This window comes from Pagrus pagrus (assembly GCF_965226575.1).
Source record: "Pagrus pagrus genome assembly, chromosome: 9".
Lineage (NCBI taxonomy): Eukaryota > Metazoa > Chordata > Actinopteri > Spariformes > Sparidae > Pagrus > Pagrus pagrus.
Window position 1 is genome coordinate 18240267 of NC_140193.1, and position 16380 is coordinate 18256646.

The 16380-nt window shown below is 40.6% G+C and overlaps 1 protein-coding gene across 2 annotated transcripts in view; it reads left to right on the forward strand.

Moving 5' to 3' along the window:
- The window catches only part of uggt2 (UDP-glucose glycoprotein glucosyltransferase 2), a 46993-nt gene that overhangs the window by 28390 nt on the left and 2223 nt on the right, over nt 1–16380 (forward strand). Inside the window, exons 31-40 of one of the 2 annotated variants that reach the window (XM_084362548.1) lie at nt 2400–2484; nt 2616–2698; nt 3028–3051; nt 10650–10754; nt 10871–10955; nt 12563–12745; nt 12898–13058; nt 15264–15378; nt 15465–15581; nt 16151–16325. In XM_084362548.1, coding sequence (XP_084218674.1) covers nt 2400–2484; nt 2616–2698; nt 3028–3051; nt 10650–10754; nt 10871–10955; nt 12563–12745; nt 12898–13058; nt 15264–15378; nt 15465–15581; nt 16151–16325 — 1133 coding nt within the window. The remainder of the gene's footprint in view (nt 1–2399; nt 2485–2615; nt 2699–3027; nt 3052–10649; nt 10755–10870; nt 10956–12562; nt 12746–12897; nt 13059–15263; nt 15379–15464; nt 15582–16150; nt 16326–16380) is intronic. The other variant, XM_084362549.1, reaches the window with a different exon arrangement.

Below are 16380 nucleotides of genomic sequence, written 5' to 3' on the forward strand. Positions count from 1 at the left end.
GTCCAGTGGGAGTGTCTGTGCTCTCCGGTCCCCGAGCCTGCGTTTTTCCTCTCGCGCCCTGTGCTGCCACCGCGCCTCGCCATGACAGCGATGAATGAGATGGCCAGCTCTCCTCTCCTCTGAGCAGGGATACAGATTGATCTCTGGTGCTTTCTAACACAAGCCCTAAAGGCTGAGTTGCATCAGTGACAGCAGAGGGGGGGGGGGCAAAACACAAGCAGCATTTGAGCTTAGTGGCGGGGGCACTTTTGGCCCAAAGAGGAGGGGGCATTTATCATAGTGATAAGGTTAGGGTTTTTTTCGCCTTTGGTAAGCAGCGGGGTTGTAATGGCTTGCTGTGCATCATACCCTATTGCTCATCTCTTCCTGAAGTTTGCTCTCTGGTGTTTCACCATCAGACCCTGCAGATCCCGCTTGCTAAAGCATATTCTCCACTGGGCAAATCAGCCCTAAAACAATTGCAGTGAACGGCCAGTGTTACGCAATCAATACCTTAGAGACTTTGTCATTATATCAACCAGTGTATACAGCATGGCTGGAAAGTAGTGATGGATAAAATAATGGTGAGGTGATTCTTAATGATGATGGAGGGTAATGAATATAGTCAGAGTGTGACCCTGGCAGCTGTCCCAGTATCCGCTTTTAAGTGTGTGCTCACACCGTCTGTCCGTCCATTAGCTGCTGTTGTCTCCCTCATGAGAGGGAGCCTACTGTATGTATTTCAATTTACTGTTGCCATGGTTAAAACATGTCAACCAGCCTAGTTGTGTTAATGCTTGTCAGCTATAGAGCCACAACACTTGTTCGTTTAATCATTTAGTTTATCAAAAGAAAAATATTTGAATTATTTTGATAATCAATTCATCATTTCAGTCTTTCTCAAACGAACATGTCTTGCATTTGCTGGTTCCAGCTTCTGAAATGTAAGGTTTTGCTGCTTTTCTTTGTCATTAATGGTAGTAAAGAGATGAGTCTTTGGGTTTTGTATTGTTGATTGGACAAAAGATTCAATTTGAAGAAGTTGGATTCTTGGAAATGATATACATTTTTTTGGTTTTATAGATTAATCAATTAATTGTGAAAATTACATGCAGATTAATCAATAATGAAAACAATCATTATTTGCATCCCTAATCAGCTGTATCACATTGAACAGTCCAAAAACTTAAAACAAAACAAATACTGATTGAGCATTGGTTAGTTTTAGACACTAAATGGTCCACTGCCTGCCGCTGTCTGTCCCCGGCTTGTGAAGTACAGTTAACAGCACAACATTGGTTACATCATATCTGTGCTCCTGTTGGCTCACTTGTCCAACACATACACTGACCTGCCTGCTCCAACCCTTTTCCTATATCTCCATCAATGTTTTTTTCTTTCTCTTGATTAATAAGAAATATCACCACTAAATCTGAAAATGAGATTGACAGTTATTATTGATCGCAAAAGAGGACAACTCTTGTGGCTTCAGTTGGATTTTAAGATATGTCATTGAAAAAGCTTTATGACTAACCTTAATTTAAAGTTGTATCATGGATGATTGCTTAGTCAATTGAGCTTTGGTATCCATAGTCATCCATAGGCAACTGATTTTATTGCCAGCTTGAATCTACTACTGATCTAGATATTCAAAAGATTTCTAAACATTCTTCAAAATCCCCCAAAAAATAGAACCAGCGGATAATGGATTTTTGGGATCAATATGTTGGCCAGTATTCTTATATACACAGAATATATGCATAAATACACATTTTTTCACAATAATCCTTCCAATGTGGTTATCAAATACTAATACATATGTAATGGAGGCAGGATATTTTACAGTTTAAAAATAAACTTTTTTTGTCCAAAATCATCTCAGTGTACTGGGAGTTTAATAGCCTCACATTTCTGCAAGCATCTTTTTCAGCATTTTTTTCTGATAAAAATGTAAAACCTTAAAAGCTTTCATATGGGCACATCAGACAAGATATACACCGATATCGCTATATCTGTGATAGGCCAATATTGACCGATATATCAGACAGGCTCTCATGAAAAATTAAGAAAGTTGTTTTTTTTTACGTTATTTACTTCTCACAATTGTCATGTCCGTGGCTTAGCCACATATTTGTGATTCGATATATATACTATGGGTTAATGAGTACCTCTCGTTATGTCTGAATTACATATTAATATGGCTTGACTGTACTTAAATGTGTAGAATGACAGTCATGACCAATAAAGAATTAAAGATCATCAGTATTTAAATAACATGTTGTGTTGTTGTATTGAATTGCTGCTATTTTGTTAATTATGTCATTTTGTTTATTTTCCAGTCTGTTGGGACGTTTCCAAGTTTCAGTTCAGACTAACTGGCTGCAGATCATCGTTTTCTCACTCTTTATCCTCGTTTTCAGGCACGAAGGAACCGATTCCCCCGCAGATGCTGGTGATGTCACAGTTGTGCTGAACAGTTTCCACAGTAAGATCATCAAAGTCAGAGTGAGTGGCTGTTTCTTGAGTGTAGAATATTTCTAATATCACTGGACATTACTACACGTGCAATAAATTGATATGACTTGATGAAATCACTGAAAAAAAATAAGTTTTCTGTGTCTTCTTTCTTATTACAGGTACAGAAAAAGGCAGACAAGATCAGTGAAGATCTTCTAAGTGAAAATAGTGAAAGCAAAGGCATATGGGACTCCATAGCAAGGTGTGTAATCTATTCCTACATACAGCTAAAATTTGGTTGTTTTTTGTAACTGTTAAACCCTCCTCCAGCTGAGTGACAGCAACAACTGTTAGCTCATTGATTGGTGGGTTCTTTCCTGATGTGCCTTCTGTTTGTCAATTATACGTTGCGATTTCAGGAGATCTTATTCCTCCCTTCGACCCAGACTGCTATATTATGCTGTAAGATCTAGTCTTGCAAAAAATATGTGCTTCTGTAGGTATGTGTGTGTGTGCATTTGTGTGTGTGTTTCCCCCCACACTTCCTAACTGTGTGATCCTGTCTTCTCACTTAATGCTTGCTGTGTGAAGTGTTTGGAGCACTTTTGAGAAAAGGTAGGCAGTGTTGCTGCAACCCATTTAACACCTGAAACTTATTTCATTCTCATTAGCATGCAGTGTTTATTGGTTGCTTTCAGATGCTGCGCTACTCTGTCAAGTTTTGTAATGAATGAGAATGACTTAATATTTTCAGAATGTGGTAAAACTGTAAAGCTGCTAAATATGATATTTCCATTTTCATGCTTTCTTTTGTATTTATTTATTTCAGTGTTTCAGCCTCTATAACATGTTTGTATCCATACATACTTAAGTGCGCAGAAATATCTACACAAAGATAACGTACTGCACATACGTACACAAAGCCATACTTATATACTGTGTTTTGAAACTGTAACTCCGGCTGGAGCTCTCCTAGAGGACGGCAGTTCTCATATGAGTAAACCCTGAAGGAGCTTGACTGGGAGGAACAGCAGCCTGATATGAACCAAAGTGTTGTTTTGTTATTGAACTTGTGTCCTGCCTAAGGGGACTCCACAGCAATACCAGGGTGCTGGAAACTGTTGAATTGTTGATTCATTTGGAGCAGTGCAGACTGCATCATGGTCGTGGGACAGTGGAGCCAGTGAGATGTTCTTTAGCGTATATAATGCTGTTATTGGATGGTTTGGGGTCTGATTTTTAGACTGTTGTTGGGGCAACCGGTGAACATCTGTGGCCCTAGTTTTTTTGCTGTGTCCTGCATCACTAGTCTGCCCTTGTTGACAGCTTCTCAGTCAATTGAGCATGATGAAGTGGCAGCGGTGGCAGTCTGTGAGAGAAATCACTCTGATTGGCTGTTCAGCTAAATACGTGCATGAGAAGAGAAACGGAAAAAAAGAAAGGGTAACTCCCTTCAGCCTGTCGCTGTAGTAGCCATGACTTCACCCAGCGCCATTTTGTCCTTATTTTATGGCTCTGCCTTTTCACCAGCACCTATTGCAACTTTTTATCAGACAGATTCCCGAAGTGGCTATGTTGGCGAGAGTGGTGTGAAAATGTTGCTTTATCATAACAACAGTTTATATATTTCCACATTTCTGAGTCTTCTAGTTTTTCTTTTTCAATGACGAATACACACTACTGCCGCATGGTGGTACGGAGTTATTTCTTCTCATGCAAGCGCAGAATGTAAGAGCTAGTTAGTTGTCGGCTGTAGTCTTTGCAGCTTTTTTGTCATGGCACAGGCAACATGCGTCAGCACAACAGTGGGCTACGTTGATGTGACTTTGGTGCATCTGGGCTCTTTATAGATGGAACAGCATGCAAATAACCTTAGAAATAATGGAAAACATGAAAAAATAAGATGTAAATTAGAGTTATTCGTACTGATTGATATTGGAGGGGTCTTGGACATTTGCTCATCCAGTCTTTATGTCATTCAATGAAAGGAAGGTATATGATCCTATATATCAGGGTGTCTGTGAATAGTGTGTGTTGCTGGCTGTTGCTATGAGCCATCGAGTCCTTGAGTAATTGTACTAAGAGAGCTATATCTTACTGCAAGCATGTTCTGGTGATCACTGTTCCTTCACCTTGAAACAAGCAAATTCAGGGAGTTCGTCTGTCTGAGTGATCTGGATGCTTCCTGAACACTTCATGTAGAGGTATTCTCGGCTTGTCCAACTGGGAGGACTCCCCGAGGCGCAACCCAAAACAAGCTGAAGGGATTACAATTCCCTCCTGGCCGTGGCATCTGCTATTAGGAGCTCTAGGGTGCCACTGGGGAAAACAACATTTAGTGCTAGCCGGTATAGCCCGCTGCCTCTATCGTGACCAGGACCAGATAAGAAGCTGAGAGTGGTTAGATAGATGGATGAATAGATTTATAATTGAACGTAATCTTAAGACCGTTTCCCATGGTATGCTTGCATTTGAGTAATGAAAGTACTTATAGGTTTAAAAAATAGGTTTAATAAGATGGTTTCAAGAGACATAACTGCTGCTTAAGTGGCTGTGATGTATGAATCAAAAAAATACCTGAATTCTGCTGCATTTGGAGAGAGTATTTACTTGGGCATGTTTCCAGCGTGTCGGCCTTTCAAAACAAGAGCACATAAATCTTAACAGTGGGAAGCCACTCATCATGTTGAGTTTGAAAAGTCTTATATTTTCCAAACTGCTAGTGTTAGTCAATTATTCTCTATACAACCAGTCTTAGACAGGCGTTGAGTCCAACTGTAGCAATCACACTCCAACATCCAGTGAAGGCAGCTGGTCTCAGCTTAAGTTTGTAAATGATGATTAATTAAAAAAAGCAGGTAGGAAGAAAACACTGTTGACAGCCACCAAATTCAATTCCCCTGAGAGGCATAACACAAAGTTTCCAAGAAATATTTGCCAGTTTTACAGCTAAAACTTTGACAAGAAAATACTTTTTAACAGGATTCTGAATGATGCTCCCACAAAAATACATTGTGAAATAACCGCACACAGCACAATATCAGTGAATGGTTTGCAAACATAAAAGACTGAATATTTCAGCAAAAAGACATTTTTAGACCTTGACCACTGGTCCTTTAAGAAATTGTGTTGGTTTTCAAGGAAAGATGTTTTTATTCCCATCACTTTGTACCTAACCTCAGGCTGCTTTGAGGGATTCGTTGTAAAGGGCGGGACTAAAGGCCATGCATTGATCTAACACCTCTGAAGAATTACTGAGGTGGAGCCGTGCGTCAGAGTTGTTACAAATTCTCTCGTCTTTACAGAGAGCTTTATCGCCATGGAGCAATAATGGGCCGGAAAATAGATACATCCTTGTTGTTTTGTGATTCCTTTCTTTTAAGCTTTCTCTCCTTGTATCTGGGTGGGAGGAAGATGAAGGATAGTTGTACCTCCTTGCAACTCTTACTGTAGCCTGAAAAACTTTGGGTTTAATTTCCCTGATGCTCCTCTGAGAAATCAGAAACATCAGGGCCACACCAGGTTTGAGAGAGAGTCAGTGGCTGTGTTACTTGAGGGAGATGTTCATCTTTCCAAACTGAGATTTTTCCAAACTGAATCCAGATAATAGACAGTGGTTGTACTGCTACATGTATTTGCTATTTGTAAACTGAGAATGATCTTGTCTGTAGCATTGTACATGTTGTGGCTCAGTATGGTCAAGAGCAAGGTGTTACGCAGACTGTCTCAGAAAACTAACTGAATTGCAGAGTAGTAAGTTGTTGTAATGAGGATGTTTTCCATGGTGAATTACCAACATTGACCTCAGTATTACAGAAGTGGGATAAGTTTTCATGACAGCAGAATTTGGTAATTACTGATTAGAGATTTCACAGCAATGTGACCTCACAGGGCAGAGCGGTGCACATCACCTCAGCTGTGATATCTCTCGCTCTCTCTCTCTCTCCCCTTCAATGTCTCCTTATGTTTTTTTTGTTTTTTTAGCTCTGTCCAAAATGGTAACTCAGCTGCAGAAAAGCAACTATTGTCACTGGGTCCTCATTTGACGCTTCAAAATCGAAACAAGGTCAGAGTATGAACGTCATTTAGACACAACAGGCTGACGATCCGCTGTTGGCCAGTGTCGGGGCCATCAGTGAGCGTCTGTGGCCCTGGTGGTCGCAGTTTGTCCCACACTAGTTGACCCTTGTTGACGGCTTTTTGTCCCATTGAGCGTGTTGAATCAGCAGGGGGGGCAGTTGGTGAGAGAAATTACTCTGGTTGTCTGTTCAGCGAAGGAAGTCTCTGCACAAAAAGGGAAACAAAAAAAGAAAGGGAAAGCGCCCTTAGCCTGTCACTGTAGTATCCATAATTTCACCTGTTTAGTGTTTGTTCTATTTATTCTTCAGCTCCGACTATTCACCATTTGCAACTTTTATCAAAGGCTTGATTAAAAGTGGCTATATTAGCAAAAGTGGTGTGAAAATGTTCGACAAATGCTACTTAATCATAACAGCAATTTTTATATCCGCGTTCCTGAGTCTTGCAGTTTCTCTTTTTCAATGACGAATACAGACTACTGTCGCCTGGTGGTATGGATTTGGCCGAGACACAGACAACGCGAGACGGCACAACAGTTGGTCTCTGTTGCTGCTTGTTCTTTGATGTCAGGTGTGTGTCTGTGCCCTTTTACATTGAACAGTATGCAAATAACCTTAGAAAAAATGAAAAACGCAAAAGTTTTGCTCCCCAGTGAATTTGTGCTATATATCGACTATCTGTTTGTTGGTCTTTTTGTCTGCTCATTGGCACACATTTTAATGTTTATTTCTTTGAATGATCTCCTCACAGATGTTAGAGAATTGTTTTCTACAGAGCTGGAGGAAAAACACAAGTAGAGTGTTGTCCGGTTATGGCCGTCCACTGCTCAGGATTTACTCAGAGCTTTGTTGATCATTCCAGAGGTCCAGATTATCTTGGGTGAGTCATCCAAACGGGCTCTCACCTGACCCTCTAAAGCTGCTTATCTACAGGGGGCCCCACTGTAGCGCTGGAGGCCCTTCATAATGGCTGGCTTAGTCATGGCAGGGAGTCGGTATCCCTAGACTCTACAGATGTGCGGTGACTCCCCAAGAGCTAGCAGTGCTTTGGTTTGAGGAGTACATGCAGGGAAATGCACTGAATGCATTTTCAGAGGAGCAGACCACAAAAAAATACAAAATGGTAATGAAAAGTTGTGCAACATCCTGAGCCACGAATGGGTTTGTGCTTGGATGTGACCTGCTTTCCAGTCAGTTTCTTGTTTGTGTGTGTCAGAGTTGGTTTTAGAGGACATGCAGAGACAAACAGTATGTTCCCTCCCATCCCTTCACACCTCCCTCTCACTCACTGGTGTCTTCCCGGAGCCTCGGGGCCGAGGCTGTGGTTGTGATTGAGTGAGGGAGAGACAGTCCTTCACTCATCAGCAGTCTGTTGTAGACAAGGACACACAGTTTGACTGCAGACACATCTACCCTCCAGCACATATCCTGATTTCTGTCCGCTAAATGTGCCTTGCATCATGAGCCAGTGCTCTTCTGTAGTGCCAAGGGTATGTTGCTGTGTTCTGAGGTGTAGAGAGCGTCCTTATATCTCAATATGAAAACATTTTAGTTGGTAACTTCACACTCACTCTTATTTACTTAAATTTATAGTTGATTTAATCTCAAAAGTAATGAACTGATTAGATAGGCACTACTTTTTGTGTAGGCAAGTTGTGTAAAGTGACGCTTCAGGCTATTTTTTTCCCTGAAGGTACATTGAAGGGTGAGGTGCTGGTTTAGTATTTAGGTGGCTCGCCGAACACCACAGTAGGAGAATTAGATTTTGAAGGCAAACCCCAAATTACTCTCAAAACCTCCCCTTATTAATTCCTCCCTTTATTTAAAAAAAAAAACAAAAAACTGGGAGTTGCAAATTTGGCATTTTTGCTTATTAACAAGGTAAACTATCAATTATCAAAATTAGGTCAACAAATTTTCCGACAGTCAACCAATAAAATAATTGGCTAATTATTGCAACACTAGTTAATTCAGTGCAAATGAACACCAATAGAGATGGTAATATCCTCAGGACACACACAAACACACACAGTTCATTCAGTTTCGTAAAAAAAAAAATTAAAATTAAATTCTCTCCTTTAATCATTTGTCTCCCTCAGGATGACCCATTCTCACCAGTTCTGTCTCTGTGTCCTCATCTTACAACACCAGGCCATGTCTGTGTCTCAGAGTCTGGCAAAAAAATGGTGCCCGAAGCATTGCATTTATAATTGCAATGTGATGCGTTGGAGCAGACTCATCATGACTATTCATAAATACTGTGGTTAAATTATTCAGTTTCATAGAGGCATAAACAGACACATTTTTCTTAGTGTTATATAGAGCTTCAACAGTTGTTGTCAGCTATTAAATCAATCACCACCTCTTTTAATAGCCGATTAAAGGTGCAATATGTAAGAATCAGTCACCTGTTGAATTCATACTCAAAACAAATAGGGGGCTGTAAATTACCTGTGTAACTGCCAATTGCTGCCAACTGTAGCTGCCGTTAGCTAGTTAGCTCGGTTAGCCATGCAGCTAGTGGTCTGGACTGGGAAGTGTTAGCGTTCCCGCTGCTAGCGCAGGAGATTTGGACCAGGATCGGCCGGGGCTAACTGGTTAGCATACTAAACTTGCTTTTCAACACAATACATGGAAGTCAAAACAGTTATTCCCTCAGAACCGGTTGATAATTTTATTTTAGTTAAGTTTTTTCAATTGTTGTCAACCACAATTCTTGTTCGAGAGTAATGTTTGAAAAAAGTTATTAAACGTGTATATTTTGGGTTTCTTTACTCTGTGACAGTGAAGTGAATATCTTTGGATTGTGGTGAAAACATGACATTTTAGGACTATAACTTTTCTAGGCTTTGGAAACACACTGATCGACATTTTTCTCCATTTTCTGACATTTCATACACCAAACAACTAATCAATTTATTAAGAAAATAACCATGCCTCCAAATATTAATTGACATGTTTGTTAAATAAAAGAGAACCAGCAAGACACTGGATCAGATTTGTATTTTAATCTTCATTTTGTGTTTTTACTTTAATACGGTACCACATGTAAACTGTATTTATACATTAACTGGAAGTGGAATATCAACATTCCCAAATAAAATCTCAAGAAATGTGTCTAAACTTGACTTTCATTATTAAAAAGTTAGTAAGTTAGTTTTTTCGTTTGCTTCCCTTCCTACCTTCCTAGCGGCTTGTTTGGCACGTAAGAATTGATTTATTAACGCTGCTCTGTTGTTGTTAGCGGTGCTGGCTCAGGCGTGTATGAGCTGACCGATCAGAGCAGACTGGGTATTCAGGAGGGACCTTAGAGAGACAGGAGCTAAAACAGCGTTACAGACAGAGGGGGAATACAGAGCTGCAGAACTGGACAGTATGAGAAAACTTATCTTTTTTGAGCATTAAAGCATGTAAACCTATTCTAGTAGTAACCCAAAATAAAAATTATGAACCTGAAAATGAGCAGAATATGTCTCCTTTAAAAAGAAACAGAATGCGCTGCCGTGCATTTCCTCACAACTCTGCAGTCCCACAGGAGGTTGTTAGTTTCTCTAGACTTCCCGCAATATAACCAAACTGTCAGCAAAGGTAAAAGTTGCTTTTAAGTTGATGAGAGGAGCTGATGTGATTGGTTTTGATCGACCAACCAACCACAAGCACAGTTAACTATAATGTTTGACAATGCATTTTTGCAATTTATACCCCATTCGCTCCCAGTGGCGCACATTAATTCAGCTACAAAAATAATAGTGTGTGGTAAAATTACACACCATGGGTAGTGCACATGACTGCACTCTGCAGCTTGATGTGTGTCATCTCTACTGTTACCAAACATTGACATCTCATGTCATAATGCTCCTAACAAGTGCAGCAGGAGAACTGAACCGCTGTTAAAATCACATCAAAGCCATGTCTTTCCAGAGCATTGCCATTTCCCTCATTATCAGACCATTTAAATGAAACACCTCAGTATTGCATGGAGTGTTTGGAAATGTTTTTTCTGCTCGCTGTTGTTACTCATGGCTGTACAAAAGCATGGCGGCTTGTGGCTTAGTTCTTGATTCACTGTCACTCTATAAAAAACAGGCATCAATCAAAACACAAGAGACTCAAGTCTTATGGTCTCATTTACAGCATCACAGGTGGCGGCTCCAAGAAGGATGAAGCAGAGAAGAAGAAAGAGGACGTTCTAAACATATTCTCTGTGGCGTCGGGCCATCTGTATGAGCGCTTTCTGAGGTGAGTCGCTTTCACTTCACAAACGCACTCGCACGCTTATGATACATCTCAGGTCCGACACATTACATCCCTTTAAAATCCTCAAACCGATTCTTCACTCTTTCTCTCTATTTCAGAATAATGATGTTGTCCGTCCTCCGGCACACCAACACACCTGTCAAGTTCTGGTTCCTCAAGAATTACCTCTCTCCCTCTTTCAAGGTAGTCATGACTATGTACAAGCATTATGTTTTTCCCTGCTTGTTCAGAATAACTTTTTTCCAGCTCTTCAGAGATTTATTCATACGAAGCAAAGAAAAGCTCTTTGCTTTCTGTCTTCCTTTTTATGTTCTGTTTCTAATCTCAGATTTTGTATAGCGGAGGGGGAATCTACATCCACTGCCCTCTGTGACACATGTTGAGTTTAAAAATAGCAAAAGGAAAATGGCTTGAAGGGAGGTGAAGCTAAACAGTTTGCATTTTTATGTTAGTGACGTCTTAAGTTGATACAGGTTTATTTATACAGAATGTTCAGATATCTTGCAGTATAAACTATACCACTGATAGCTTCAGCCCTGCATAATGATTTGGCTAACAGGCATTTCAATGCCAATATCTGTGAATACAGATGTCCAACTATGTCTCAATAAGAATTACTCTGCCTTATCTGCCTTATTATGCTTGTACCATGGCCGCCTATCAGTGGCTGGGCCTCAGATAGGCTGTACAAAGTAGCCAGCATTATCTGTTTCCTACTGGACAGAATTTAGCAGTGCATAATCTGTCGCTTTACATGTTAAACGCAATACTTTTTTCTTCACAGAATCCAGATAAACCTCCTCCCTAATGCTGGTTGTGACATCCTGTAGTTGGCTTAACAGCTTATTACAATTGTCTGCAATCACAGTACAACGTTTTTCAGTTTTTGTTTCCCTGTTAACACCTGAGAGTTTGACTAAAAGCTGAAACAGTCATTAGAATTTATTAAGGTAATGGAAACATTGTTCACTACTCCAGTAAATAGGACGGACCTTAGATACGACTTAGCAAAGGAAGATTCAAAGTCAATAACATTGCGTACCGTCGACAAACACTAAATATAATTTCACAGCATGTTAATGAACAAGACTTGCGAGCTAACCAGCCATGTCACTGTCCCCAAATTAATTCATATTTTCATGAACAAATGACCAGTCAGCTGCAGCCTGAAGGAGTGAGTTGAAAAGCCAATGTGATGCGGTAGGATCACTTGATACAGTGCGTTCAGGGGGACAGTAGTGGGGCGTGAACGCACATAAAGTCAGCTTTTTTAAATTAAACATGGTTTACTCACCTTTTTATGAGTTATCCATTACCCATGTTTTAATTTACTAGGCTACTTCTTGAAGCTTGTATGTTACAAGCGCTGCCCAGTGGTGTTCAGAGGATGATGCACTCCATGAGTACTGATGGCTACATTTTGTATTGTAAATAAGTCAATTTTTTTTTTTTATTTCACGCGTCGAGGTGTCTGCAGCCAGCTGATGCCAGTGCCACTCATTTTAGATACAGGCTATAGCGCATTAATTTAGAGCGGTGAACAGACGGTTTCATAGGAACTACCTGAGGAGTTGTGGTCTGTAGTTCAAAAGTCAGTTGACACCCTCTAGCCAATCAGAATCCAGTATTCACCCAGACAATGGTTTAACATGTAGTAGTCTCTTGCTCGTTGTTTATGTGAGCCGTTCCTTATTGTTAACAGAATTTTGCACACTTCTTCTGTGTTACTCAAACATCTGCCCTTTTATTTGCTTTATTTAAAGTCCTGTGTTTGTTTCTGGTTTGGTTAGGAGACCATCTCTCACATGGCAGAGACGTACGGATTTCAGTACGAGTTGGTACAGTACAAGTGGCCCCGCTGGCTCCACCAGCAGACTGAGAAGCAGCGCATAATCTGGGGCTACAAGATCCTCTTCCTGGATGTTCTGTTCCCTCTGGCTGTGGACAAGATCATCTTTGTGGACGCCGACCAGGTGAGCTTCGAATTAAACTGACACAGGCTGAAAGTAAGAGACTCGTCTGTATCAGTCCCAGCGCTGGTGTGAAGACTGGATGAGATTTCTAACCGCGCTGAAGTGTTGTCAGTCCTCTCCCTACTCACCAATGTTCTTCCTCTCTCAAACAGATAGTTCGAGCTGATCTGAAGGAGTTGAGGGATTTAGACCTGGAGGGCGCACCGTACGGTTACACACCGTTTTGTGACAGCCGGAGAGAGATGGAAGGCTATCGCTTCTGGAAAACTGGCTACTGGGCCTCACATCTAGGACACAGGAAATACCACATTAGGTACACTTTCTTAAAAGCTGTGAAGTGTAATTTAACAGCACAAACTGTTTTGAATGCCTTACTTGATGTTCAGCCTATACACCCTACAATAACAGTACAATCGCCTGCCTTTCACCTTTTCACTCTATTGTCATTTTCTAAGGAAAATGAAGGGAACCACTTCTGGCAGGGATAGGTGGCAGAATAAATCCATGCATGTCCATAGATCAGCATTCAACATTGTGCTTCCACAGCCACCATCTTCCTTGCAGGCCACTCACCCACTTTATTTAGTCGGGGGACATTCATGCCTCTGAAGCAGAATGAAAGGAGTGACAAATAAATAAAAGTCTAACAGAGACCATACTGCGAAATACAGCACATCTCTCACAGTCATGAAAATACATCTTTCACTTTGCCGATACATCACGGCTTCAATTCAGTAGATTATGTAGAGGAATTATTCATTATTCTGCAAGAGAGTGTGTGTTTTTTTTTTTTTTTTCCTTCCAAGGCCCAAATATGACAGAAGTAAAAGGAAGTGTATTTTTGTATTTGTAGGCTAGAAGTGCTCTTGCTGTTTTTGTTCCTCTTTTTCCTTCGATCTGTCTCGATCGCAGAAACTGGAAATCCAAGAAAAAGTTAAACCCTTCACACAGTTTTACAATCTCACAGTGCTGGAAAGACTACTGAAAATCTGTACTCAAGTACAAGTAGAGTTTTATTACTGAAATATTACTCAATTACAAATAAAACTACTGGTATTAGAATAATACTTATATTTTATACCTATACTTTGTGCTTTTTACTTAAGCGTTGATGTTTAATGCATTATCAATGCCAGGCATTCAGTCACATTTGTTTTTCAAATCTTCAGTCTAAATTACTCCCAACTGTGCTCTGCTCAGTGGTCATGGTCACCTTCGAAACCTGCGCCTGCTGCACAGTTTAGATTTTTTTGTCTGTATATCAGGGTTTTCATTGGCTTGTTGATGATCAGATGACCCTATTGGCCACAAAATTGCAGATGAAAGGTTTAGATATTAATTCAAATTGTATTCACTTTTAAAATCAGGATTTGAGTACTAAGTAGAAAACATGATGTAATTCATACATTAGTACGAGTAAAATTACAGACTTGAAAACATTTTTAAAAAATGACTTGATTACAGTTATTTGAGTAGATGTAATTAGTTGCTTCCGACCCTGGGAATTATCCACAGTTCATATGATGTCTAACACAAGGTTACCATGGGTTACCAGGGGAAGCCTGGAAATGAAAATCCAGATGGTGGCACCCTTGAATATCTGATTGTCATTACTTTATATGCAACAATTTATGTTCAAAAACAGAATTGTTGGACATGGCAACCATTGATTTTATATTTTAAAACGTATGAATTTTAAAAACATATAGTAAAAAAGTCCCAAACCCACAAGTTAAAGTAAAATGGCTGAAAGTGCTGTCCCATTCCTATTTATATCACTTTGGCCTCTTGCAGCCACTCTCATTTAACACTTACCAGGTGACGTCAACAAAGTCCGCAAGGATTCAGGGCTTAAGGCCTCAGGGGGGATGTTGGGACTGGACCCAACACACACCATCACACTGATACACACAGTTGACCTCCATGCCAAATTTCAGCCTCTTAGGGCGAGAACCGTGGCCACGGAAGGTTGGGGGATATTTTTGTGGACTGACAGAGAATGATTAGGTCCCACCAATTATAGTTGCATTTCTTGTGGCTTTCTTAGGATGTGTTTTTTGTATACAGCCATATTAAATCAGGCATTAGGTATGAAATCCTTGCTGGGAATGTGGCACAGAGCTCTCCGTCTGTCAATGTGATGGCTAATCAGGTGGCTGAACAGAGAGAACTGGCTGATGAGGACGGAAAAAGAAAAGTTAGAAAACCACAGTGGCTTGATTGGATGCCAGTGAGCTGCTTAGCTCTGTGGGGCAGAGAGGGGAGTATGATCAGCATCAGTGAGCCCTGGGAAAACATAAGGTGGTGAATATCCTCTGGCAGACTTGAATCTAATAAGTGATAAGTGAAACCACATACTTTACGCTGTTCAGTTTATTAACATGCCATGTTAGGTACAATTATCCGCATGTGCCTGGGGTATTTATCTTTATCGAGTCATCGTTTTTATTTTTATTACATCATTCCTCTGAGCTTTCAGGCAGTCATTTTCTCACACCTGCTTTCTCTGTCTTCTCAGCGCTCTGTATGTAGTAGATTTGAAGAAGTTCCGTAAAATTGCAGCCGGGGACAGATTGCGAGGTCAGTACCAAGCCCTGAGCCAAGACCCCAACAGTCTATCCAACCTGGACCAGGTATGTAACTCAGAGATGACATCATCACATTATACCTTTGTTGATTTATCCCATTTACTTCATATTTTGTTTTCTGATATTTTTAGGACCTCCCAAACAACATGATCCACCAGGTGGCCATCAAGTCTCTTCCACAGGAGTGGCTGTGGTGTGAGACGTGGTGTGACAACACCTCCAAAGTCACAGCAAAGACTATAGACCTGGTGAGTCTCAGAGCAATTAGATCTACTAATTAGTGGAGCAATGTGGGGGAAAAGCTAACAGACAAATGTGGCGATGGCTAAATAATTAATGAAATGTGACTGTTCCTTTTTATTTCGGGGCCAGAAGGCGCTTTTGTATTCTTTATTTTAACCCTTCTGTCATGTATTGAAACATGCTATTAATTGAAAAAAAGTATTTATATACCACCATGTCTTCAGCTTTGTTGGTTGTAAGCTGCAGCACTGAAAAACAGGTGCACATTTCCGGCCATTAATGTCCACGAGGCACTTGGCATTTCGGAGACTACTGGAGTCTCCTAAACTAATTAAGAGAATTACTGGACGGGCTCCAGCAGACTGGAATAAGAAGCATTGTCTCGTTATGGTATAGGACACCACTTGGTAATTCAGACACGAGACATGGGCTAATGTCCTTTTAACAGAATTGGAAATCAAATTAGGTCCGAATGCTTGCCACAGACAGTGCTGGGAATGGCAAAATGACTTGTGGGAAGAAAGTGGCACTGGTGGCGTGAGTGATGTGTTTTGCCTGCTTTTTCCCGCTGCAGTGCAACAACCCAAAGACCAAGGAGCCCAAGCTGACGGCCGCTGCGAGGATAGTGCCCGAGTGGGTCGAATACGACAACGAGATAAAGCAGCTGCTGAGACGGGCGCAGGAAGAGGAAGACACAGCGACGCAAAAACAGTCCAAGAAGAGTCCCTCTTCTTCACAACATAAAAAAGGTGAACAAAGAAAAAAAACATTTTATAAGACAAATTGTCACTGTGACATCTCTTC